This window comes from Sturnira hondurensis, unplaced genomic scaffold (genome assembly GCF_014824575.4).
Source record: "Sturnira hondurensis isolate 20B ecotype Veracruz unplaced genomic scaffold, ASM1482457v3 Scaffold0004136, whole genome shotgun sequence".
NCBI lineage: Eukaryota > Metazoa > Chordata > Mammalia > Chiroptera > Phyllostomidae > Sturnira > Sturnira hondurensis.
In genome coordinates, this window is record NW_028076767.1 from 17,993,810 (window position 1) to 18,019,441 (window position 25,632).

The 25,632-nt window shown below is 53.9% G+C and overlaps 4 protein-coding genes and 1 long non-coding RNA gene across 5 annotated transcripts in view; 3 read left to right on the top strand and 2 right to left on the bottom strand.

The window, feature by feature from the left end:
- Window positions 1-1,735, top strand: part of HM13 (histocompatibility minor 13) — a 62,609-nt gene extending 60,874 nt beyond the window's left edge. The window contains exon 15 of the mRNA XM_037043802.1: window positions 1,724-1,735. The gene's annotated coding sequence lies outside the window, so the exon portion shown is untranslated. The remainder of the gene's footprint in view (window positions 1-1,723) is intronic.
- A 106-nt stretch (window positions 1,736-1,841) lies between these two features.
- On the top strand, window positions 1,842-3,048 carry ID1 (inhibitor of DNA binding 1). The gene is made up of 2 exons (XM_037043804.1): window positions 1,842-2,359; window positions 2,593-3,048. Exons 1-2 carry the CDS (start codon window positions 1,937-1,939, stop codon window positions 2,632-2,634), a joined length of 465 nt encoding a protein of 154 aa, XP_036899699.1. The 5' UTR covers window positions 1,842-1,936; the 3' UTR covers window positions 2,635-3,048.
- An 11,817-nt stretch (window positions 3,049-14,865) lies between these two features.
- LOC118985963 (proline-rich protein 2-like) lies at window positions 14,866-16,330 on the bottom strand. Its single transcript, XM_037044750.1, has 3 exons — window positions 16,292-16,330; window positions 15,806-16,082; window positions 14,866-15,479 (listed from the first exon to the last, which is right to left on the bottom strand). Exons 1-3 carry the CDS (start codon window positions 16,328-16,330, stop codon window positions 14,866-14,868), a joined length of 930 nt encoding a protein of 309 aa, XP_036900645.1.
- A 232-nt stretch (window positions 16,331-16,562) lies between these two features.
- Window positions 16,563-19,166, bottom strand: LOC118985335 (uncharacterized). The gene is made up of 3 exons (XR_005066100.1): window positions 19,114-19,166; window positions 17,703-17,968; window positions 16,563-16,638 (listed from the first exon to the last, which is right to left on the bottom strand). It is a non-coding gene; the product is annotated as an uncharacterized LOC118985335 (long non-coding RNA).
- Window positions 18,647-25,388, top strand: COX4I2 (cytochrome c oxidase subunit 4I2). Its single transcript, XM_037043805.1, has 5 exons — window positions 18,647-18,754; window positions 20,175-20,256; window positions 22,056-22,220; window positions 22,763-22,894; window positions 25,146-25,388. Exons 2-5 carry the CDS (start codon window positions 20,175-20,177, stop codon window positions 25,280-25,282), a joined length of 516 nt encoding a protein of 171 aa, XP_036899700.1. The 5' UTR covers window positions 18,647-18,754; the 3' UTR covers window positions 25,283-25,388.
- Window positions 25,389-25,632: the final 244 nt, after the last annotated feature.

Genomic DNA, 25,632 nt, shown 5'->3' on the forward strand with positions numbered 1-25,632 from the left:
GGTGGAGCGGGGTGGAGCGGGGGGGGGGGGGGGGGGGGGGGGGGAGGTACCTAATATCGCTGTCCTCCTATGTGAGCGCAGAATGTTAGCCTGCTAAGGCTGTGTGGCCTTGGGTAGCTATTGTAAGCCTCAGGCTCCCAGCTCTGGTCCATCGAGGGCTCTGGAGGCACGATGCGCGCCCAGGCAGGAAGGGACTGCGCTGCGGTGAAGTGCCCTTGTTATTAGTAATGGGGCCATCACAACGGCTGTGGCTCCTGGGAGGCTTTTGGAGCCTCGGTTTCCTCAGTTTTATTCCTTTGTATAAAGAAACCGAACAGACCCTCTCTTTAGGGTTGCGGCAGGGATTCCAGAAGACGATAAAGGCAAACTCTTTCCCAGTGCCCGCCTGACACGAAGTAAGAAGGCAGTAAATCGTCACCTGGATGATTATTATCGAAATAAGAGGCAGATATTAGGGGTCAGAGAGCCCGAGACTCAACTAAATTCACCCAGCAGCAGAACTCGGGCCCCTTTCCCCAGGCAGTAAGAAGAGCTGGAGATGGGGAGGCGATGGTGAACAAATTTCCTAAGCGGCCCAAGCTGTGGACCTGGCGGGGACAGTCCAGGTGTGGGGCGGGGAGGTAAGGTGACCTTTGCCCGGAGACCCGTGCCGGTAAGGAGCACATTCCCAGGCCTCCTGCTGGAGGTCCGCAGGTGACTGGCGGGCTGAGCGAAGCGCTCCGAGCCGGGTTTGTCGTCTCCATGGCGACCGCCCGCGCGGCGCCAGCCTGACAGCCCGTCCGGGTTTTATGAATGGGTGACGTCACGGGCCTGGCGTCTAACGGTCTGAGCCTCTTGTTCAGACGCTGACACAGACCAGCCCGGGAAGACGGGCGGGGGGAGAGGGGGGACTCGAGCTGCACAGCTGCCGCGCCGTGGGAGACCCTGATCCGAGATCTTTGGGGGGAAAATAGCCAAAAAAGGGAGAAAAATTTTTAAATCCCTAGTTGATGCAGACTTAGGGAATTTGCAGGGGGCTGCAAATTCAGGGTGGAATTAGGAGATGCAGCCCCAGTCTGGGAACCGTCCGTTTGGTTCGGGTCCCAGAGGCTCAGCCCCCAGTCCTACAGGCCTCCCAAACTAATTCCTCCTATCCTAGGGACCTGGGTCAGTCCCCCTGGGCCCAGGAAAGTTAACTAACAACGTTCTCTGGGAACTTGGGGAGATCAGTTCCGGTGCAGATGTTAAAGAGGTGCCCGCTTTAAAGTCCGGCCCAAATATTCGCGCGATCACGGTCCCACAGGTCACCTTCCAATAGGACCCAAAGCCCAGGCTCTGGGCAGCCCAGAGCCAGCTGCTTCTTCCTCCGGGCCTCGGTTTCTCTCATCTGTAAAATGGGGTTGGAGAGGTGAGAAAATGAACCCAGAAAAATGGGTTGTTACTATTATTATTATTATTATCATATCATTATTTAGAGAGAGAGAAAGAAAGAGAGACCTCGACTTCTTGTTCCATTTATTTGTGCATTCATTGGCTACTGCGTATGGGGACGACGCTCTAACCAACTGAGCTACCTGGCCAGCGACGGGGAAAGCTGATTCTTGAAATCTTTTCGTTAACGGCAATATCGGTTTTGCCTCCACTGGAGCCCTAGTCTCCACTAATCAACCTGCCCCGTGCCCTCTCAATCTGTTCTGGGGACGCTAGGTCCCCTTTCCACGCCCTCCGGGCTCAACTTGTAGAGCAAGAGGCGGGGCCCAGAGGCTCTGGGGGCCACGCCCCCAGGCCTTCCATTGGCTGCTTTTGAACGTCTGAGTCCGCCCCTCGGGGTGGGGACGGGGCGTCTTTATAATAATCTGGCTGTGGGGTTTGGGTCGCGCATTCTACAACCGTCTTTTTAGCGCTTCACCCTCCTTGTGCTCGCCTGTCTCCTCTCTCTTACCCCGACGCCACAGTCATGAAGGTCGCCAGTGGCAACGCCGCGGCCGCCGCGGGCCCCAGCTGCGCACTGAAGGGCGGCAAGGCTGCGGGCGGCGCCGGCGAGGTGGTGCGCTGCCTTTCCGAGCAGAGCGTGGCCATCTCGCGCTGCGCCGGCGGCCCCGGGGCGCGCCTGCCCGCCCTGCTGGACGAGCAGCAGGTCAACGTGCTGCTCTACGACATGAACGGCTGCTACTCGCGCCTCAAGGAGCTGGTGCCCACTCTGCCCCAAAACCGCAAAGTGAGCAGGGTAGAGATCCTCCAGCACGTCATCGACTACATCTGGGACCTGGAGTTGGAGCTAAACTCGGAATCTCAAGTCGGGACCCCCGGGGGCCGGGGGCTCCCCGCCCGGGCTCCGCTCAGCACCCTCAACGGCGAGATCAGCGCCCTAGCGGCCGAGGTGAGGGCCGAGTTGGAGCACGGGATCATTCTCCTATAGATGGGGAAACTGAGGCTCGGAGGGGGGTGGACTTGGCCCTACCCCTTCCCCATCCTTTCGGGTGCGTGGCTTTGTGAGGGTCCCAAAGGACATCGGAAGCAGCGCTCCTCCTTCTGTCTCCCGGGGAAGGGGCAGCTTGCAGCCTCGTCTCCTCTGACCCCACTGGTCTCACCTCTTCTCTCTTCGTTTCACAGACGGCATGTGTTCCAACGGACGATCGCATCTTGTGTCGCTGAAGAGTTGTCCTTCGGGACCAGCAAACCCCAGCGCTCCAGGGGCCGAGAGGAATAAGTGCCCCCCGGTCCGCCCCAAGAGCCTCGCCGCAGCTGGGGAGGAACAGCATTGAGATCAGCGGCTTCGGGGCTCATGCTGGACCCAGCCCAGGGCTGGGGGACTGACAGGGCAGGCCGACCTTCCCTCCACACCTATCAGTCACCAGAGACTTCGGGGAGTCCCCCCCACCCCGTGTGTTTCTATTTTTTGAAAAGCAGACATTTTGAAAAATGGTCACGTTTGGTGCTTCTCAGATTTCTGAGGAAATTAATTGCTTTGTATTGTATATTACAATGATCACCGACTGAGAATATTGTTTTACAATAGTTCTGTGGGGTTTTTTTTCTGTTGTTATTAAACAAATACTTTAGATGGTAGTCAAGTTGCAGTGTTCTTGGGTGGAGGGGAGGGAGCTGGTTTGGGGGGTTGACCCTTGACCCTTTTTCACAGCTGGTGCTGGGGCCCCTGGGGGATGGGAAGGCCACATCTGGGCTGTCACTTTTACCGACCTGAACTGCTTCCGGTGTCTATAAAGTATTCTTCCCCCCACCCCTGGCCATTTCGCTGTTATGTAGTGTCATCAAGTTGAGTCCTCTAGGGTTTTGGTCGCTGAGCCATCTGAGTCACCTGGGGAGGTTGTTTAAATGCAGATCAACTTGCCAAGGCCCCTCTGGGTTGAAGAGTGTCCAATGAGCCATTTAAGTTAGAGAAACAGGTCACTAGACCACCTGCATCTTTGCCCAAAATGGGGGAAGTGAGATCCAAAGGAAAGAGATTTACCCAGAGCCTCAGTTTGTCTAAGCCAGGACTTCCATTGCCCCATTCCCCAGTAGGAGATGCCTCCCCCAGTGGGCTGCCTAAGCCTGGTCGCAGCAGGCTGCCCTGGGGCTCCAGGCTTGTCCAAGTGGGTGAGCAAGTTGGCACAGCCAGCCAGCCAGGGCACAGCTGCATGGCCACCTGCTCTGGGTCTGGAGTCAGCCCCCTCACCCTGGCCTCGCTTTGCCAGCAGCTCACAGAAACCTCTCTCCCCCAGGGCTCCTGTGTGGGCTCTGAAGAGTGGGTGAGTCAGTCCCCAGCTCCTGAGCAGGAAAAAGGTGTCATTGGCAAGGGCCTATCTGCCTGGACACGTGTGTGAGTTTGTACCCATAGGGGAGTGCGTCTGAGTGTCTGGGCCTGTGTGTTACAGGAGTGAACCCATAGATCGCCCCTGGGTCCAGGTCCTCTTGGTGTAAGGCTTGGGGGTGTATGCAAAAGGGCAAATGTGAGCGCACATGTGTTCTGCAGATAAGTGTGCAACCCCCAGCTGTTTGGGGTTGTGTGTTCTGCCTAAATGCATTGTGGGCATCTCTGCATGGGTCTGGCTTGATGGATGGGCCTATGTGTCTGAGGGCTGCAGACTCACACTGGGTTCCTAAGTGTGTAATTGTTCTGCAGATTGTCTGTGCCTCCTGGGTCTCTGGTCCTGGGGGGAGGTGGGGGCTGCTGTGTTCAGGAAACCCTTTCCCAAAAAGTTCCAGTACCAACTCTCCTGGCAATTGTTTGGCCCTGAGGACACCCAACCCCACGGGACCTACCAGGTCAGCTCCCACATATTACACGGGGAGAAACCAAAAGGGCAAAGCACTTATCCCAGAGAAGGTAAAGGCAGTTAAAACACTTTATCAATCAATAAGAATGGAGGAAAATAAATAGCACCCAGCACCATGAGACCACCTGTATGCTCCACCCTTTATGTAAGAGGGTTTCATGCGGGGACAGAGGCTAAAAGCAGGGTTCTGATCGCAGGTTTACAACAGAAACACAGGCTCACAGAGGGGTGAACAACAAAATATAAGAAATTATTGCCTATTGAGCACTAACATTAAGGCAGGTACCACCCTTGTCTAATCACCAGGTTGTACACCTGAAACTAGTATTGTGTGTGTCCAGTGTAATTGAAAATTTTAAAAAGCCACCCACTGCCCCTTCCCCAAGCACATTGTGAACTTTATCAAAGAATACAATAATTGGAGGTAATTTACATCCTTCGCTACTCCCCATTAACTCCCCACCCCGCTGCTGTTTTATAGCATTAACTTTGTAAATTTTTACTTAACTTCACAGAATTGTAGAGGAAAAATGAAGTCGAGCACTTAGCCCGTAGTGTTTGCTATTTATAAATTATTATGTGTCGGCTGTGTGTCCTTGCAGCGTCCTCAGACGTACCCGTGCGCACCCACTCCCTCCCCTGTGTGAGCCCCCGCCTGTGAGCCCACCCACGGGGGCGAGGGCGTGTCCCCCGCGTGCACTCCCACTCGGCAGGGCCTTTTCCAGGGGTGGATGGGGCTGTGGTGGGGGGGGGCGCCCTCTGCACTCCCCACGGTTCAGGCACACTCTGGCTTTCACGTTTCCCTCTTTTCCCCTTTGGCCCGGGCCCAGCCCATCTGGAGGCCGGCTCGGCGGCGGCCTGGGAGCGTTTCCATCAGCTGGGCCGGAGGAATGCGGAGCTATTTAACCTGAGCATCCCCAGGTGTACGGAGGCGCCTGGCTGTCTGGGGCCCGCCGCCTTTGGCACGGCCGCGCTAGACAAACAGCGCGCCGCCCCCGCCCTGCCCCTCCGCCCGCAGCTGCAGCCGGGCCTGGGAACGGGCGGGCGCCGGCGGCTTGCATAAGAGGCTCCCGACCTCGCAGGGGGAGGAAGGGAGGGAGGGAGGGAGGGGGACAGAGGCTGCCGGTGTGTGTGTGAGTATGCGTGTGTGTGCGCGTTGCACCCAAAACCCTGCTCCTTTCAGCCCCTGCTTGGGAAATCATTAACTCCTTAACCCCTCCTTAGAGGGCAAGGCGAGGAGCCGGGAGGCGGCCCTCAAAGAAACACCAGAACAAAGACTGTTGAACATTGGACCCTGCCTCTCCAGGGCCGGGGTCCGACCTGAAGTGTTTTAAATTTTTATTTAACAAACACCTATACAGCGCTTATCATGAGCCAGGTACTTACTATACTAAGTAAGCTCTGTTTAAAAATGGATTTAATCCCCCTCACAGTTGCGTGGGGGCTAGTGCTGTCCTACGCTCGTTTTAATGATCACAGTTAGGGCAGCAACAACAGTAATTACTGACAGGCTAACATTTTAGTCGCGGGGCTGGGGGACCACAGCCTCTGAATCAGCCCTGGTGCTCATCATGTCACCGGCCCAAGCCTCTGTTTTCTCACCTGGGAAGTGGATTCCAGGACGTCGGCCTCCAGAATCAGTTGAATGGGTGCATGTGAGGAGCTCCCAGCCGGGCCTGGCTCAGAGTGGACACTTAGTGTATGTTTGTGTACAATGTTTTGAGCCCTTTCCTGAGGGGGTTGTCTCAGCAGCCCTGTCAGGTGCCTGGACAGTCGCTGTCCCCACTTTTCAAGGGAAGAAAGGGAGGCAGCAGAGGGGGGAGGTGACCCAACGAGACCACACTGGGTGGTTGACTTAGAGAACTTTCCAGAAATCAGGTTGGTCCAAAGTAGGCTTATGAGAGGCTTCATATTCCCTCAGGATGTCCAATTTAGCCTTTTTCATCTTATTTCCGATAGAAATCGTACCTGTTCATTACACATTTTTGCTTTAAACGTGTAAACGAAGAAAGTCAGAGACATAGTACATATCACAATTTCTGCAACCCACTTTTTGTTTTGGCATTTCTTAATTTAAAAAAAAAAATCTCAGGAGAGCCTTTTCCTGGCTGGTGTGGCTCAGTGGTTTGGGCGTCATCCCACAAACCAAAAGGTCGCTGGTTCAATTCCAGGTCAGGACACATGCCTGGGTTGTGGGCCAACACCCCAGCTGGGGGCATGCCACCCGTCGATATTTCACACATTGATGTTTCTCTCTCTTCCCTCTTCTCCATAAAAAAATAAAATCTTCAAAAAAATTTTTAAACAAAAAACTCACACTAGAGCCTTAAAAGATGGAAACGGTCCAGGCTGTCAGTCTCTAGGAGGTCCTGGGTCAGGTCATGGTGATCTGGTCCTGAGAGGACAGGTCACACAGTTGGGCACACGTCTGGAAACAGCTAAAGACCAACCAAACGGGCATATTTGCATCTGTCCTGGAGGCTGAGGGATCACCAGGCCCTGACCTCTGGGTGCACGCTCCCCTCCACAGGGATCAAGGGTGCTTCGCACACAAACCGCAGCCTTACACCTGCCAGTCTGACTCACCCCAGACTTCAAAGTTGGCTGGGGGGGTGGGGGGAGTGCGTGTTCCAGGAGCTCCCAGCACTTCGTCTCCTGATACTAAGTCTCAGCAGTAGAACCTGTCTTCCTGACAGCCACTCTCCTGAGCCCCAGAAACTGCTGGCTAGAGAGGGATCTCTGCTGCCCAGTGTCACACTCAGCAAGGATTTCCAGTGGCAGGCGGGCCTGGGATCCCAGTTTGGCTGCCAGAGGGAAAGGGGGTGAGTCACAGCCAGGCCAGGATCCCAGTGCCTCTTTCCGGGAATGGGAAGGGAAGGAAGGAGAGGAAACCAGAAGGCCTGGAGGCCTGCAGGGGCGAGGTCGCCCTTATCTTCCCAGGACCGCACGTGCTAGAGCTTCCTGCCCCAACTCTTGCAAAACCTTTGTTTCCCATTGTTGCTCACAGAGGGGTACCCAGGGCCTTGTGCAAGGGGTGGCTGGGGTGGGAGGGGGTGGGGGTGCCAGAGTGGTAGCTGGGGCCAAGAGGGTACAAGGGACAACAAATTCAGGTTCTCACTTGCTACACACAGCCCTGGTGTTCAGTATTCTCAGCTTTTTTTTTCTTTCTTTTTCCTTTTTATACTCGATCTTAGCCAAAAGGCTGAGAAGCAATTCTTTTTCTTTTTTTATTGTTGTTCAAGTACAGTTGTCTCCGTTTTCCCCCCACCACTTTCCTCCACTCCACCAACCCCCACCTCCCACCCTCAGTCCTACCCCGCGTTGGTTTGCCCACAGGTCCTTTATACATGTTCCTGGATGACCCTTTCCTTTCTTTCCATGGTTATGCCCCTCCCCCACCCCTCTGGTTACTGTCAGTTTGTTCTTTATTTCAATGTCTCCGGTTGTATTTTGCTTGCTTGTTTGTTCTGTTGATTAGGTTCCACTTATAGGTGAGATCATGTGGTGTCTTTTACCTCTTGGCTTATTTCACTTAGCATAATTCTCTCCAATTCCATCCATGCTGTTGCAAAAGGTAGGAGTTCTTTCATTCTGCTGTATAGTATTCCATTGTGTAAATGTACCATAGTTTTTGGATCCACTTACTCACTGATGGGCACTTAATTGCCTCTTGCATGCTCCAAACCAGGGACTTAGCCCACAACCCAGGTATGTGCCCTGACCAGGAATTAAACCCACAACCTTGAGGTTTGCAGGATGATGCCTAACCCACTGAGCTACATCAGTCAGGATTTAGCATTCCCAGCTTTAAAATGGGTGTTACAGTCACAGTTTCGAGGTTTCAGTGACATCATTCTCATGCCATTCACTGCTGAAGCCCCAGGTCAAGCCATTTTCTCATCTACCTGGGTTAGGAACCAAGGAGGCTGCAGGAGGTACCAATTTAGATAAAAATCTTGCCCTCTTGGAACTTACATTCTAGTGACAGTAAATATGCATATGTATGACCAGAGACAGATTTACTCTGAAATTACTTTACTGAAGCTTAAACTTCAGGCTTCCTAATCTGGAAGGAGCCCTAGCAATGTGTTTATGGTTTTTTGGTGTGTATTCATATAAAATTTGCAGAATGTTGTGCCTACATTTCAAAATCCTGGGCTCCAAACACCTAGTTTCTTCACTTTATATACAGAAGGAGGCACAATGGGATCCAAGCTTGCAGGCAAGGCTGCAGGGGGCTCAGCAAAGTCCTGTCTATGGTTGAGACCCGATCAGCTTCAGCTTGAGACCCTATCTTTGAGCGGCAGGGAGAGCTGGGTGCACCATGAGCTCACTGGCGCACCAGCAAACCTGGGCGCCCTGCCCTCTCTGGCCTTCCTCGGTCCCTGGCGCCCCCTCTTGAGAAGTGAGGCCTGGTCTCTGCAAGTGGCGAAAGATGGTGCCTTAGCGGCCTCTAGCGAACTATTTGGGAACTGCATCCAGAGCTATGAACCTACTGGGAAGAGTATTTTTGTGTCTGCTATGTGAATGTGTGTCTGTGTACGTGTACACAGCAGGCGACGAATTCCGAAATCTCCACCCTCAGCTTTGTTCTGATCAGGGCCTTATCTACTCTTTCCCCCACTCTCTCATCCTCTTTCTTCTTCCTTGCGATGTGACAGCCCCTTCTGAGAAGGCATTACCTCACCCATGAAAGGAGGAGATCTGGGCAAACATTGGAATTTTTTTCAACTTGTGTAATGTATTATATATATAAAAGTGTAGATACCACTAATATATATAGTTTAAGGAGAATAATACAATGAATATTTAAGCACCAGCCACCCTGCTTAAGCAATAGAACATTGGTTCTTTTGAAGCCCCATGTGCCCCCCTTTTCATCCATGTGCCCCCTCTGGACATCCTCACAGGACGTCCCTACTGTTCAACTTTGTGTCAACTAGTAACTTGTTCTCCTTTGATTTTTTCCACATATGTACCGGTATGTATCCTGAAGTACAGTTTTGCTTAATTCTACCTGGGTTTGCCTTTGTCACTTGCTTTTCTCATGCAATACAAATTGCATGAAAAACACCCCTACTGATGTGTGCAGCCTCCGTTCACCCACTGCCACCGCTGTATAGTATTCTGCAATGTCATTTATTCACCCGACCTCCGGCTGATGGACCTTTGGGTCGTTTCATGGTTTTTGCCATTATTGACGGTGCTGTTCTGAGGGTCGTCCGTGCGTCCTAGTGAATATGTGTGAGAAGGGATGTGACAGTGGCAGCGCAGGATGTGTACAATTTAAATGTCACCAGGTTGGCTGGAGTCTATTTTGATTAAACAGGAGAGTCAGAGTGAGGGGGGTCCCTTACGTACCTCTTAACCCAGCACACTCCTTGTGGGGATACAAAAAGGAAAACCCAGACAGTTCAGCCTTGGCCTTCTGGGCTAAGTGGATAGCATGGGAAGTCATTTGGGAGGTAAGGAATGAGAGCATTCTTTCCCATTTCTGAGGATTAGCAAGACCATTTTTACCTTGAAATTTGTCTTCGGGGCTGGTTTTAGAATTCTGGATTAAATAGAAATACAAAAAGCAACTACGTTTTATTAAGGAAAAACTCGGGACGGTAAATAATAGAGAGCAAATTGAGATGAAAAGTCAAAATTTGAAGAACCACCAGTGTAGCAGGGGGCAGTTTCTTTCTTTTTAAGATTTTGTTTATTTATTTTTTTAAAGATTTTATTTATTTATTTATCTTTAGAGGGGAAGGAGAGAGGGAGAGAAACATCAATGTATGGTTGCCTTTTGTGCGACCCCTGCTGGTAGTTAGCCTGCAAGGAACCGGCCTGCAACCCAGGCATGTGCCCTGACTGGGAATCGAACCATGATCCTCTGGTTCGCAGGCCCGTGCTCAATCCACTGAGCTACGCCAGCCAGGGCTTGTTTATTTATTTTTTAGAGAGAGGGGAAGAGAAGGAGAGAGAGGGAGAGAAACATCAATGTGTGGTTGCTCATCATGTGTCTCCCACTGGGGACCTGGCCCACAACCTAGGCATGTGCCCTGACTGGGAATCGAACCATGATCCTCTGGTTTGCAGGCCTGCGCTCAATCCACTGAGCTACACCAGCCAGGGCTCTTTCTTTCTTTAAAAAAAGAGTTTATTTATTTTTAGAGGGGGGGAGGGAGGGAGAAACAGATATGCAAGAGAGATATTGATCAGTTGCTTCTCGAATCCCCCAGGACACAAGTCCTGGGTGGAACACACCCCATGAAGAACGACAAAGACTGAAAAGTACTGAAACGCCATATAAACCACTGGCTCAGTCCAAAGCTACTCCCAGCACTAGGCAGACCCACACATACAACAAAGCTTTGAAAATAAAATGGATGTTAGAATCATTGCCCACAGGAGGCGACATAGAACATGCAGTCTGAACCTAACCAGGTTTGCTTGCTATTTAAAAAACAAAATCTAACCCTGACCAATGTTGCTCTGTTGGCTGGGCATCATTTTGAAAAGTGAAGGGTTGCATATTTGATTCCTGGTCTGAAACACATGCCTAAGTTGCAGGCAGATCCCCAGTAGGAGGTGCACAAAAGGCAACCACACATTGATGTTTCTTTCCCTTTCTTTCTCCCTCTCTTCCTCTAAAACTAAATAAATTTTAAAAATAACACTTTACAAATAAGCTGCAGATTTTGCATCAGAAATCAGGGAGGCCAGAAGACAGTGGAACAACACCTTGAAAGTGATTAAAAAAGAAAAAGAATTGTCAACCAGGATTTTACATCTAGCAAAAATATCCTTCAGAAATTAAAACAAAATATGCCCTGGCTGGCATAGCTCAGTGGATTAGTGCAGGCCTGAGAACCAAAGGATCGCAGTTCGATTCCCACTCAGGGCACATGCCTGGGTTGCAGGCCAATTCCCAGTAGGGGACGCACAAGAGGCAACCATATATTGATATTCTCTCCCTCTCTCCTTCTCTTCCCCTCTAAAGATAAATTAAATTAAATTAAAACAAAGTAAAGAGATCATCAGTGAAGGAAACTAAGAATCTACCGTCAGTGAGCCCACTCTAAAAGAATGCTACAGGAAGTTCTTCAGGCTAACGGGATATTATCCCAGAAAGAAATTTAGTACACATTCTTTTTAAAAAAAAAAAAAAGAAGTTTTTTTTTTTAATTTTTTGTACAGAGGGGGAGGTAGGAAGAAAGGGAGAGAATCATCATCAATCAGGGAATTGAACTGGCAACCTTTTGGTTCACAGGCTGGTGCTCAATCCACTGAGCCACACCAGCCAGGGCTAGAACATATTCTTTTCAAGTGGCTGGTGCTCAATCCACTGAGCCACACCAGCCAGGGCTAGAACATATTCTTTTCAAGTGTATATGAAACATTCACCAAAATAGGCCAATTAAACATTGAACATTTGTTTGAAAATTTTAATAATATAAAATACATTTTCCAATCATAGTGGAATTAAATTAGAAATCAAGAATGGAAAGATACTTGGACAGCCCCAAATATTTGAAAACTAAGCAACATTTCTAAATAACCCATGGGTCAGAGAAGAAGTCTCAAAAGAAATTAGAAAACATTTTGACTGAATTAAAATGAAAATACAACACATCAACATTGTAGGATGCAGCTAAAACAGAGCTGAGCAAATTTTATATAATTAAGTGCTTATTAGAAAAGAAGAAATATTTCAAATCAATAATGTAAGCTTCTGCCTGGCTGGTATGGCTCAGTGGATTGAGCATGGTCTACAAACCATGAGGTTGCTGGTTTGATTCCCAGTCAGGGCTCATGCCTAGGTTGCTGGCTAGGTCCCCTGTGAGGGCCATGTAAGAGGCAACCACACATTGATGTTTCTCTCCCTCTCTTTCTCCCTCCCTTCCCCCTCTTTAAAAATAAATTAAACATTTTTAAAAATGTAAGCTTCTACCTTCATAAACAAGAAAAAGCAAAAGCAAATGAAACCCAAACTAAGCAGAAAGAAAGAGCAGAAATCAATATGGACACAGAAAAACAAGGACACCAAGAACTCATTCTTTGAAAATGTTAGTATGACTGGTCTCCTTACATAAAGGGGGGATTTGGGCAAATTTGGAAGACAGTGTTTAGAGACGTAGAAAGAAGACAGCTGTTTATAAGCCAAGGAGAGAGGCCTGAAACAGACTCTTTCCTCACGGGCCCTGGAAGGCACCAAACCTGCAGGCATCTTGACTTTACACCTCTAACTTCCACAACTGCGAGACAATGTATTTCTGTTGTTTAAGTCACCTGGGTTGCGGTGCTTAATTACAGCAGTCCTAGCAAACTCATATAACAAACGAATTGAGCAGGGTCATAGAATATAAGGTCAATATCTAAAAATCATTTGTTTTTATATAATAGCAATAACAACTGAAAATTGATATTTACTAAAGTGCTGTTTACAATGGCACCCATAAAAAATAAATGAGGTGTCACTCTAACAACCTTTGTCTTTGTGCCGCTGTAACAGAAATGCCGTATGTTGAGCGGCTTACAAACAACAGAAATTTATTTCGAACTTCTGGAGGCTGGAAGTCCAAGTTCAAGGTGCTGGAAGATTCCACACATTCCCTGGCTCACAGACAGCCATTGTCTGACTGTAACCGCAGGTGGCTGAAGGGATGAGGGAGCTCTCTAAGGTCTCTTTTATAAGGGTCCTAATCCCGTTTGTGAGGGCTTGTGAGGTGACCTAAGCACCTCCCAAAGGCCTCACCTCATAATACCACCACATTGGGATGGGGATCAACATACAAATTTTGAGGAGGCACAGACATCCAGGCCATTGCACAGCCAGCTCTCACTTCATCCAGTCTGGAAGTGGAGGGACCTGAGTGAATAGTCTTGTGGTGTAGAGCGTGCAGGACAAGAAGGCTCTGGGTTTCCATACATGTAATTCTGGAAAATGAAAAGTACTGGGAAGAAAATAAATCTAGCCTGGCTAGGGAGGGTGCTTTCCGTGGGGATCAGGGAACGTCCGAGTACGTATTTGAGCTGAAATCTGAAGGGCAGTAGTGAGGTTTGGGTGTCAATCCCAACACCCTCTTTCTTCCCCAAGTGCTGAAACAACTGAGTCAAATGAGGAGTCAGGTGTATTGAAATCAAAAAAACATTTGAGCCCTGACTGGTGTGGCTCAGTGGGTTGGACATCATCTGCAAACCAAAAGGTTGCCGGTTCGATTCCTGGTCAGGGTATATGCCTGGGTTGTGGGCATGCTAGAGGCAACTAATCAATGTTTCTCTCCTTCTCTTTCTCCCTCCCTTTCCCTCTCTCTAAAACAATAAATAAATAAAACGCTTAAAAAATAACATCTGATTGCTGTTCCAGTTACTATTGCTGCATAACAAACCACCTGGAATCTTAGTGTATAAAACGACTGTCTGATGCTGAGGATTCTGTGGGTCAGGAATTCAGAAGGGGCATGGCAGGGGTGACTTGTCTCTTCTCGGTGATGTCTGGGTCCTTGGCTGGGAACACTTGATGGCTGAGGGGGACTTTGATGACTAGTGGTTGGGATCATCTGGAGATGCATGTGTCTGGAAGTCCAGGCTGGCCACAGGCTGGCAGCCAGACACAACGCCTGCATATGACCTCTCCACATGGGCTGGTCACAGCATGGTGACTGGGCTCCAAGAATGAGTACGTAGCATTTTCATGATCTAGCTTTGCAGGTCACATAGCACCACTTCCATCATGTTCTAATCAGTCCAGATTTATTTTCCTCCCAGCAAAGCTACAGCAGGTTTCCAGCAGTGGGGTCATAGATCACACTCCTTGATGGCCGAGTGTCAAGGTCCCATTGGAAGAAGAGCCTGTGGAATTGGAGATACTGTTGAAGCCACAGTTACTGATAAACTTCTCCGGGGGCCACATCAAGGGGATAGAGCCCACAGCAAGGGGGCTGAGCCACTTGTGTCCTGGAGAAGGGCCCCCCCCAGGGGCTCGGCCGGGGCCCCTCACACCTTCCCTGTGCACCCCTGGGGTGTGGCCTTGTGGCACAGAGAGTCCTGGAAGGCCTGGGGCAGACACTGCAGAGCACACTGGGCTAGTGAGGAGCCTCGGAGTGTTACCGGAAGGGACCAGTGCCTACTCTGGATCTGACCCCCTGCACTCCCCAGGATGGAGCACTTCAGCCTTTTGTCGGGTGGGACTATTCCCTGGTGCTGATGCTGCCGGTGGCAGCGACGCATGGGATTGGCTTTATAGAGACAGAGAAACTGAGGCCATGGAGGAACCAGGGGTAGAGGGAACCGAACCGATTGAAACCAGAAGAGGAAAGATAGGTCTGGGAATAGAATCCTAGACGCCGGCCTCCCAGGCACCCAGCTTCTGCGTCCCTGGTATTTGCTAGGGGGTCGTCTGCATGTCCTTTGCATACATCTGCCCAGGTGAAAGGGTGGTGACGAGGACCCAGGCGCCGGGATTGCAGCGAGTTCTGATGAAACCGTCACCCCACAGATCTCTCCACTCCTGGCGAGTTCGGATACCCTCCCGGCCGCTCCGTGCCCTTCCTGCGGCCAGAGCGTGCGGGCCGCAAGGTCCTGCCCGGCCTGGGGGACGCCTTCGGCTCCTTGGCCACTACGGTCTCCTTCTAGCGGGGACCCCAGCCCGCACGGACCGCGGGTGAGGGCGGAGCCTGAGCCGGCGGTGGAGGGCGGGCTGATGAGCGGAGAGGGGACTGCGTGACAGTCTCCTAGAAGCTGGAGCCTGGTAGGGCCGGTAGAGCCTGGTAGGGCGAGGGCCTGGTAGGGCCGGATCTCTGGGGCAGATCTGCGGTCGCGGGGCCCGAGCGCCAGGCCAGGTGGGCGCGGCCGGGGCGCGGTCTGGGGCCCCTGGAGCCCCGCTTGGGAGACGGCGCGGGCAGGGCCGCGGGGCCGGGACGGTCGCCGTACGGGGTCCGGGAGCGGACGCCCGAAGGGGCCGGGCGGGGGCCGGGCCCGGCTTTAGCGCGGCTTGTGGAGCCGGGGCCCGAGTGACGGACACCGCAGGGACGATCCCGGACGGCGCGGAGGAACCTTTCGGGGTAGGGGCGAGGCCGGCCGTCGGGCGGGGCCGGGGCCCGCGGCTGGACGGGGTAGGGCTGGAGGCGGGCCGCCGCTGGACGCCGGACGGGCTGGCGGGACGCGGGTGCGATGACTGTCCGAGGGGTCGAGGCGGGTGACTAGAAGCTCGAGGCTGGGGAAGGAAGAGACCTGGGGCGCAGAGGACGAGGTGCGAGCGACCCGGCAGGCGGCGGGACCTGGGATGCGGGACCCTTGTGGGCGGGGCGAAAGACGCCCTGGGCGGGGCTAAGGGGCCCTGAGTGACAGCTGGGGGGCTCGGCCCCGGACAAGGCCCTCGCGGCTCTGCAAAGCCCTTCCTGCTGAACACCCGGAGCTTCAGGAATTTCGTGCCCCGGGTGAGGGGACGGTGGCCATTCATTGCCGCCCAGGATGCCGCCCGCCGGACGCCTCCTTTAGGCCAGTCCCCGCCTCCGAGGGCGTCCGTCCTGGGCCGAGGCGGCGCCCAGAGGTCAGACCTGCCCGCAGGAGGTTTCCGCCTCCCAGGCCCCCGGGTCTAGCCCAGTCACAGCGACACCCGGCCCAGGGCGTCCACCTGCTCCTGATCACGCCACTGGCTTGTTCCAAGGCGCGGGAAACCCGAGTTTGCGGCTGTCCGCGTGGCGGCCCTGGTCCCGCGTCGGTTCCGACCCGGCCCTCCTGCCTGCAGTCCCAGGAGCGCTTTCTCAACTCGCCCTCGGAGCCTGCGCCGCCGCCTGGACGCCCTCGTGCTGGGCCAGCCTGTCGTCGCGCCGGCTACGGCGACCCGGAGTCTCGGCGCGCCCCGCCAGGCCCGCGCGTCGCCCGGATTCTCCCCGGGGAGCTGTGGAGGCCTAGCCCCCGGCCCTGACCACGCCCCTTGCGCCCGGCCCCCGCCCTCCGTCTGGCCACGCCCCTTGGTGTCCACCCCGGCCCCACCCTTCCACAGCGGCCTCGCTCCGAGGATGAGCCTCGCCCACTCCTACCTTTCCCCGCCCCTCCAGCCCGGATTGACAGCCCCTCATCCCCGGCCCCGCCCCTCGGGTCCCAGACCCAGGCTCTTGAGTCCGCCCATCTCCCGAGGCTCCCAGGAGGCTGGGGGCACAGGTCCGCGGCGCTTCCTCCTCCACCTCGTCCTACCTTCCCCTTCGGGCTTGCCCGAGGTCCAGCCCTTCTCAGTGTCCTCTCTCGGCTGCGTGGAGCCTGAGCGGGGTCGGGCGCGGAGTGTCGGCCCCGCTGGACGCTGAGGCCGTAGCTGAGGTTTGTGTGTCCGGGCAGAATCTCGGGGGCTCCCTGGATCTGATCAAGTGAGGGCGAGCTGGAGGGTCGGAGCCTCCAGGGCCAGCGAGAAAGGGACAGACTCCTCTCACCTACTGTCCCTGAAATGCCAGCGTGCGTTCACATTCACCACAACCTCAGCCACAGCGGAGCCCCCGCCCCTCTGTGCCCAAGAAGACTCCCCACTCCTGGCCCCAGGACCCCTGAGAGACCCGAGAGACCTGCCTTGTGTGACAGTCTGACCATTCCTAGGCTCAGGACCTCCAGACGCTGCCCCGCATCACCCAGCAGGCGGTCATTCTGCCTCCATCAACGCTGAGCCACCCAGGCCTGCCTCCGTCTCCCTCAGCCCCCGGGGCCAGCTTCCCCAGCAGATGGTCCTTATCAGAGCATCGCCCCACGTCTGCGATCTGGCGGGCCTGGAGCTCCCACAGAGGCGAGGGTGGGAAAGGGCAGGAACAGAGGATCTCCATCCCTAAATGCCTTCCCTTGGGAGGCTCCCGCCTGCCCTCTGAAAATTCCGACAAGACTCTAGGCTCAGGTTGCCCTTGTCCTCTGCCCACAGGGCTGCCCTTCAGGATGCTCTCTGCTCAGCATCCAAGAGGTAAGGTGGTCTCCGGGGGTCGCTCAAATCGGGACTCCCTTGATCAAGGGGGAGGCGCCGCTCCCAGGAGTAACCATAACCAATCCTGGGAGCTGGGGGGTCTTTGGGGGTTCAGGAGACTCCTCCACTGCCTTCCCGCGGCTTCATGTCTGTTGCTGCTAAAGTCCAGAATGGAGATGGTCCATTCTGCCCACTCTAGCGTTTCTCTGTCACCTTCTCCTGAATCCCTGCTCTTCTCCGTTCATCTGCCCCCTGGGGACTAAGCCCCTAGCTCCAGACACTGGCTGGAGTGGCCCCCCGTGGCCTCACTGGGCTACGGAAACCCTGCTGGATGCGTAGCCACCGGGCACACCTCAGGAGCCCAGAGCTGGGAGACCTAGAAATCTCTGGCCCCAGGTCGCAGCGGCGACACACAGCTTTCACCCAGCCCCGCACCGCCGCTATTCGGACAGCCCCCGCCCACATTTACTGAACTCCCGCGCTGTTCCATTTAACCACATCTCTCCCCCACTTACCTTAGTGACTTTCCTTCTTTAGCATAAAATCCGAGACCCACGCCATGGCCTGCGATTACCTGAGTGCTGGTCCAGCCCCGCTCCCGTGCTCCCCTGTGCCGGCCGCGTGCTGGCCGAGATCCCCTTTCTCTACTCTTCGGACACGTCCGTCCGTGTCTTTCTGCCCCTGAGCCTCTGCACAAGCCCTTTTCTCCGCGTGGAAGTGGATTGTAACCCCTATAAAGGGCAGAGGTTGTGTTTGGGTTTCTTTGGTTCCGTATCTTGACCTGGTAAACAACAGATAATACATGCCAGCTGTAATAGGTCTTAATAAATGATTCTTGAATAAGTGTGCTTGCTGCTTTTCTACTGACTTCGTCTTTACAACAGCGATGTGAGGGAGGAACTATCTTTAAGTCCTTTTTATATTGTAGAAAAGAAACTAGGAACTCAGAGAAGTCAGGCCATTTGTTGCAGGCCACAGAGCTATGATTTGAACCCAGAGGGAGGCTTTCCCCCCTTTCATCGGGTATGGGATTGTGGGTGTGAGGTGACACACCACCGGCCAGCTTCCAGCTTCGAGATCCCGCGGGCTCCCGGGGTCAGGAGGCGAAGGGGTCTGGGCTGGAAAGGGGGCATTAGACTTGGATCTACAAAGTCCCTAAGAGAGCAGTCCTGGTGGAAGGAATAGCAGTGAGCAAAGTTGTGGAGGCGGGAAGACCCAGCTCTTGGAACTGCCCAGCTGGACGCTGGACCAACCAGGACACACGGCCGGTTGTATCCCGGGGCCCAGTCAGCCGGGGGTCTCCAGAGGCAGGACCCTCGTAGGCGGCTAGTCACCCCGCGGCGCCTCTCTCCAGGCTGTGGCCAGGAACCCTCGGGGAGGGGAGCTGGGCGCTCCCACGTCCCTCTGGGGCAGGACGTTCCCACGAAGGGGCGGCCTCGGGAAAGGCTGGGGGCGAGGCTGGGGGCGGGTCTGGGGCGGGCGCCACTGCTCCAGTCCTTCCGCAGCCCGTTCTCAGTTACTGGCTCTGCGGACCTGGGTCTCGCTCTTTCTGCAGCAGAACTGCGGGGTAAGTGGTTGGAAGAACCCCCGATTCCCAAGCCCAGGAGAGTGGGGAATGCGGCTTGGACTACGGCCCCAGGTTGTGGTCCCCGCCATGGAGGAGGGGAGGGGGCTTCTGGCAGCTCAGAGTACAGGACGCCTGGGGAATTATCCCCTGTCCTCATGTGGGGTGGGGGGCATCTCTTTCCTCAAATGCAGATTACTCCTTCCCTCTCCCCATACGTGGGGCTCTCCCACCCATTTATCACTGATGGAGAGCCTGCCTTCCCAGATGCCGTCCCACGCATGGTATACCCCTCCCTTCGGGTGTCCCCTCCGCAGATGCGAAAGGCACTGTCTCCTTCCAGAGGTGGGATACCCCTTTACTTTCTCCAGATGTGTGCTCCTCTTCCCGCTTCTGACCCAGTTTGGTCTTCAGCCTCCTCTAAAGTCCCTCCCCACCCCCGCGGGATGTCAGTCCCTGAGACTCCCCATCCCCTAGGGGGTTGGGCTCATCCTGTCTTCCCCTCGCGCAAGATCCAGCGGAGCAGGCTCTCCGCGCACGTAGGCAGCCAATTAGGGGGGCAGGGGTGGGGGCCAGGCCGTCTGGCAGAGACCAGTGGCAGATGGCCCTGCAGGGAAGAGAGGAAGCTGCAGGGTCTGCTTCCTCCCTACCTGGACTCCCACCCCTGGTGCGGGGGAGGGAGTGGGGTGGGGTGGGGGTGGGGAGAAACAACCCGGGCTGAGCTTGGGCGGGAAGCAGTACCCAGACTCCCAGCCCCCAACTACTCAGCCCTGTGCCTTGAAATTAGGCCTCCTGGCTGCGGAGGTCAGGTGGTTGGAGCATCTTCCCACAACATAGGGCACATACAAGAATCAACCAATGAGTGCATAAATAAGTGGAACAACAAATTGATATTTCTCTTTTTCTAAAAAATATCAATAAATAAATCTTTAAAAACTTAAATTAGCCCTGACTGGTGTAGCTCAGTGGATTGAGTGCCAGGTGCCAACCAAAGGGTCACCAGTTCGATTCCCAGTCTGGGTTGCAGGTCAGGTCCCCAGTACAGGGCACTGAACAGATAACCACACACTGATAGTTTTCTCCCTCTCTTCCCCTCTGTCTAAAAATGAATAAATACAATCTTTTTCTAAAGAAATATAACATTAAAAAAAATTTTAAAACTAAAAAAGAATTAGGCTTCTTCCTTCTCAGATGGCTAATTGAGATCCCAGGAGGGAACTCCCAATCTCTAGGACCCCCATCTACACCCCTCACCTCCCCCAACCCCAGGGAATCAGACACAATTAGAAGGACCAGGCCCTTAGGGGGACCTTGAAATCCTGGAAGCTGCCACCACCACAACTATGAAAATGGTTTCTCTGTCCGGGCCCTGAGGGGTAGGCGCAGAGGGCAACGTGGCAGCTCATTCTCATACAACCCCCAGATGTTCTTCAGAGCTGCCTGGAGCTTGGTGCTGGGGAAACGAGGACTTGGGATGCGAGGGATGCACAGCCCAGGAGACCCTGGTAAGACCTGCGCACCCCCTCCCTCGCCTAACTCCAAGGCGAAGGCAGGAGTTCTGTCTGCGGGCTGTGCCCTGTCTCTTCCATGCTGCCCTGGGCCTACCCCCAAAACCATCTCCCACAATCCCAGCTCTGGGTCCAGCACATGCAGACTGAAGGCAGGCAGACAGCAGCCCCTGCATTCCAAGCTTCCTCAGAGCCTGACCCCTAAACTTTAGTTCCCTGAGGGCTTTGTGTCCTGTGGTACAGATGCTGACAGAACCTGGGGCCTCCTTTCCAGACCCTGGGGTCAGTGTTAGTCAGAAGAAAGAGGCCTCCCTTGCTCGTGTGGCTCAGTGGACTGAGTGCCTGCCTGTGAACCAAAAGGCCGCTGTTTGATTCTCAGTCAGGGCACATGCCTGGGTGGTGAGCCAGGTTCCCCAGTAGGGGGCATGCAAGAGGCAACCAATTGGTGTACCTCTTGCTCATTGATCTTTCTTTCCCCCTCCTTCTCCTCCCCTTTCACTGTCTCTAAGAAGTAAATAAATAAAATCTTAAATGAAAAAAAAGAAGATGATGAAGAAGAAGAAAGGAAAGAAAGGCCTAAAGTAAGAGAGACATCAGCCAGATAGCAGAAGGACCTGTCTGATCTATTTATGTATTTATTTATAAAGAAATAACATTTATTGAGCTCTTACTGGGCACCCCAAGCTGTGATCTATATTCGATACACATTAACACATTGAGACTTCACAACAAACATGCGAGGTGGAGGCTGTGTTATTATCTCCATTCCTCAGATGAACAAACTGTGGCCCAGAGACCTAGATGTTCAAAGAGCCAGCCCAAAGCAGTCCCGGTGCCGTCCTGACGAGGTGGAACTAACACCACCCTTGTGGGCATCTCTGGTGACGATAGACAGAAGCTTTGTTGAGACTGCCCTAGTGCCCAGACTTTATTCTGGACCCTTACACGGAGCCCTCGAGGGCTTAGCCATCAGAGAGAGTGTCCAGGAATGGAAGCTGCAGTGAACCAACCTCTCTATCTATCAGTATACTTTACGGAGCACCTACTGTGTGCCAGCAGATTGAAGCAGTGAGGTAGAGGGGCTGGCTGTAGCTGGGGTGGAGAGGAACTGAGTTTCACACCCAGCTGACTCCAAAGCCGTGCCTTTGGTCCTTCATTAAAGGCACACAGATGTTGTCTTACAGTTTGCAGAGCAGTTTCACATCGGTCAGCTCCGGTTCCTCTCACTGAGCCTTTACCCGCCCATTGCCTCTGCCCGACATGCTCTCTTCGCTGCAGCCTTCCCAGAGAACACAGGGGTTGAAGCCAGGGCCGCTGAATTGCAGCCCTGGCCCTGGTCCTTCTGGTTCTGTGAATTCCAGCAAGTCACTTGCTGCTCAGTTTCTCCATCTGTAAAATGGAGATAACAGCACCGCCTGGCTCAGAGTGCTGTGGAGTAAATGAGTCAATTAAGCCGATGGCCTTCAAGTGGCTCCTGGCACACAGTGAGGGCTCAATAAACGCATCCCTCTCTATCAATATCCTGGTTAGGCCCTGGCTGGTGTAGCTCAGTGGATTGAGCGCGGGCCTGCGAACCAGACGATCGCGGTTCAATTCCCAGTCAGGGCACATGCCTGGGTTGCAGGCCAGTTCTGAGCAGGGGACTCACGAGAGGCAACCATACACTGATATTTCTCTCCCCCTCTCCTTCCCTTCCTCTTTAAAGATAAATAAATAAAATCTTTAAAAAATATATCCTGGTTAGTGCTGGAAAGTCCCCAGGGCAGCCTGACCTCAGCTCCTTCCTTGTGCCGCAGCCCACAGCAAGGGGAAGATGCCCCCCTACACCAACTACTATGCCCAGCGCTCCTACCCGATGCCGGATGAGCCCTTCTGCACAGAGCTCAGCGCCGAGCAGCGGGCCCTGAAGGAGAAGGAGAAGGGCAGCTGGACCCAGCTAAGCCATGCCGAGAAGGTGGCCTGTAGGTCTCAGAGTGGGACTGGCTGGGGAGAGTGGGCTGGGGTGGCTCTGCAAAGAAGGACTTGTCAGGGAGGAGTGGGGAGTGTGAGCCCCCACCCCAAACAGCCAGAAGCCCCCCAACATGTGAATGCATACCCAAGGGGGGAATTCATTCATTTGTTCGTTCTTTTATTCACTTTCCAACTTTGGGGAGGAGGGTGAGGCTAGGTGGTGGGAGCAGCAGGGCGTGGTGGGTTCTGGCATCACTGAGCGGTGTGAGGGGACAGAGCAGAGAGAGGCCAGGGCTGTGGGTGGGGGTGCGGGGGGCTGTGTGACCCCCAGTTCTGCCCACCAGAAGTGCTCTGGGCTGATTTTAATATTTGGAGCTTTGTTACTAGTGTCTGGCCACGTTTTGCATACAGTAGATGCTCAAGAAGAATTAGCTGAATGGATGGCATTTGCTGCAGGGAGGGGGAGGCTGGACACCCCCCAAACCGAGAGTTGGCTTGGGGTCCTTGAAACAGCTGCACCTCTGGCCCCCATCCCCCCACCCCCCACCTCCAGTGTACCGGCTCCAGTTCCACGAGACCTTCGCGGAGATGAACCGCCGCTCCAACGAGTGGAAGACCGTGCTGGGCTGTGTCTTCTTCTTCTGCGGGTTCACAGCTCTGCTGATCTGGTGGCAGCGGGTCTATGGTGAGTGGCAACATCTCACATGGCTGCCGCCCTGGGCCACGTCCTGTGGCTGCGGCCGCCAGCCAGGCTCTTCCGAGGGAACTGAGCTGGCACTCACTCGAAGAGTTTTGAAAAGTTCCCCGTAGAGGCGTAGGGTGACGGGCAGAGCACAGCTGCCTGAGTGGGTGTGTAGGGGCGCTACCTCTCTGGGCCTCAGTTTCCTCACCTGTGAAATGGGGATGGTAGTGCCCGTGTCTCAGGGCTCATGTGAAGGTTTAACGAAAAGAGCTGTAGGCCAGTGCCCGGCACATGGTTATGAGTGGTTACTGTAACTCAGGATATGTGGCAAGGGTGACACGTGTTCGAGGCTCTCTGAGGACCCAAAGGAGAGACAGGAGGAATCAATGCTAGAGGGCGGACTAAGGCCCATTCCGGCCCCTGCTACTAAGCGTGAATGTTTCAATACATTGTTTCAGCTGCTGTAACAGAGTCCACAACCTACAGGGGCTTAAACAAGATAAAGCTCTCCCACAAAAATAGGCCAGGGGGAGTACAGGGACTCCACAATGTCAGGCTTCTTGTGTCTTCTTGACCCTTAACACGCAGCTTTCCTCCTGGCCAGCAAGATGGCTGCTGCGGCTCCAGCCAGAGAGCTGACATCCCTGCAAAGAGGAGCAGAAGGCAGGATGCGCTGCTCTTTGAGGTTCTGAAGTTGCACTCACTACTTCTGCTCACATTCTATGGGTCAGACACGATCATATGGTAATGTGTTATCCACAAGGAAAGCTGGGAAGTGTAGTCTTTAACTGGGCCGTCACCCAGCTGACCATTTATTACTGCAGAACATTGATTTTCGACAGGCGTCCCACAAGAGGTACACAAGATGTGCCGCAGGAACCTGCGAAACCTAATTCCCTCAAATTGGCAAATGAGAACAGTGGCAATAGCCAACATACCAATAGCCGTCTGGTGTGAATGAATCAAAATTATACCTATTTTTATTTTGGTCAAGTCAGCCAAAAATACATTTTTTGGTGTGCTGCAGAGTTTTAGTCATTAGCTTCTGTGTGCCATGAGATGAAAAAGATTGAAAATCACTGCTAAAGTAGGGTGATTCTCCAGCTGTGGTTTCTGGCCCAGAAGCTTCACTTTGGAACTTGTGAGACGTGCAAGTTCTCTCCCCAACTCTGGAGCTACTGAGTCAGGCACCAAGGGCTGACAGTGTTTTAACGGCCTCTGGGGGATTCTGGTGCCCACTCAGGCCTGGGAAGCGCTGCTCTGGAGGAAGGGAGAGGACATGGAAGGAGGGCTGGTGGTCCAGACTCAACAGAGGGCACCTCTGGTGGCCTGCCCCCTGGCCTGCCTGGTTTCTGCTTCTGTGAAAGTGTGGGGTGGGGTGGGGTGTCCTGCCTTTGCATAAGAATGAAAGGAGAAAGGCTTTGGGACAAATTCCCCTGGGGCCCCACGTTTGGTGCATAGGTGCCTGTGAAGAGCTTTTGTTTCCTGCCCACCCACTGGGATAGCAAGTACCAGCCACCAGGTTCAGGCAGGCTGAGTCAGCCTCAGGGGCAGGTGGACCAGGGAGCAAGATGTGAGTGCTGTGGCCCTCTGGCCGTCCCTGCTCCACCCGTGAGCGCACCCTAGTATTGTCCTCCCCAGATTTTTAAAGTGAACACCCCTACCCTACCTCCTACTCCCAACCCCCTTCAGGAAGTAAAATAAACCATCTCCTCCTGGACTGCTCCCCATACCTGGGAGCACACTCAGGGGTTATAATTATAGTAGCTACCATGTATTAGGGGCTTAATATCCAACCTACACTGTACACTGTTTTATCAATACTAACTCATTCAAGCCCCACAGCCCTAGTGGATAGGGCCTGGTTTTGACGGGCAGGGAAACTGAGGCTCGGAGAGATACCGTGACTTTTTCAAGGTCACACAGCAAGGGAGTGGTGGATCTGGAATTTGGACCCGGACAGGCTTCAAACCCATGCTCCTATTACCACTGGGCCGCACAGTAGGCGAGGGAGCTGAGGCTCAGGAGAGAAAGGGCTTTGGCCCAGTTCCCACAGTGAAGTCTGGGACAGAGCGGGAATCGGAACTCGGAAGTCCAGGGAGTGAAGCTTTAGGGAGTTTGGGGGGCGGGGCAGACAGGGTGGGCGGGGCTCCTCTGGGCAGTGTACCCTAACTCTGTCCCTGGGGGCCTTGGCTCAGGGCGGACCGGGTAGGGTCCTGAGCTGCTGCCGTCCCACCCCGTGCCTTCCCTGCAGTGTTCCCTGAGAAGCCCGTCACCCTGACGGATGAGTGGAAGGCCCGGCAGCTCCAGCGCATCCTGGATATGAAGGGCAACCCTGTGCAAGGCCTGGCCTCCCGGTGGGACTATGAGAAGAAGGAGTGGAAGAAGTGACACCCTAGGCCGCTCCCCTGGCCGCTGCACGCGGGCCCACAACCTATGGAGCACCCCTACCCGTCTCCTTCACCCCAATAAAACTGGCCTGTTCTCTTCTGCCTTTGATCTCCACCTCAGTCCTTGTCTGCTATAAAGCCTACATTACGCCTAAAATTAGGCAGTATAGTAGGTGAAGGGCAAGAACAAGCCACTTTCCAGGGGCTCAGAGCCCCGCTTATCCGGGAGGGCTTCCTGGAGGAGTGGGGGTGAGCACCAAGTCTTACAGGATAACTGGGATCAGGAGAGGCAGGAAAGAGGAGGGAAAGCGTTCCAGGGGGAGGGAAGAAATGGCTTGAGTAAAGGCAAGG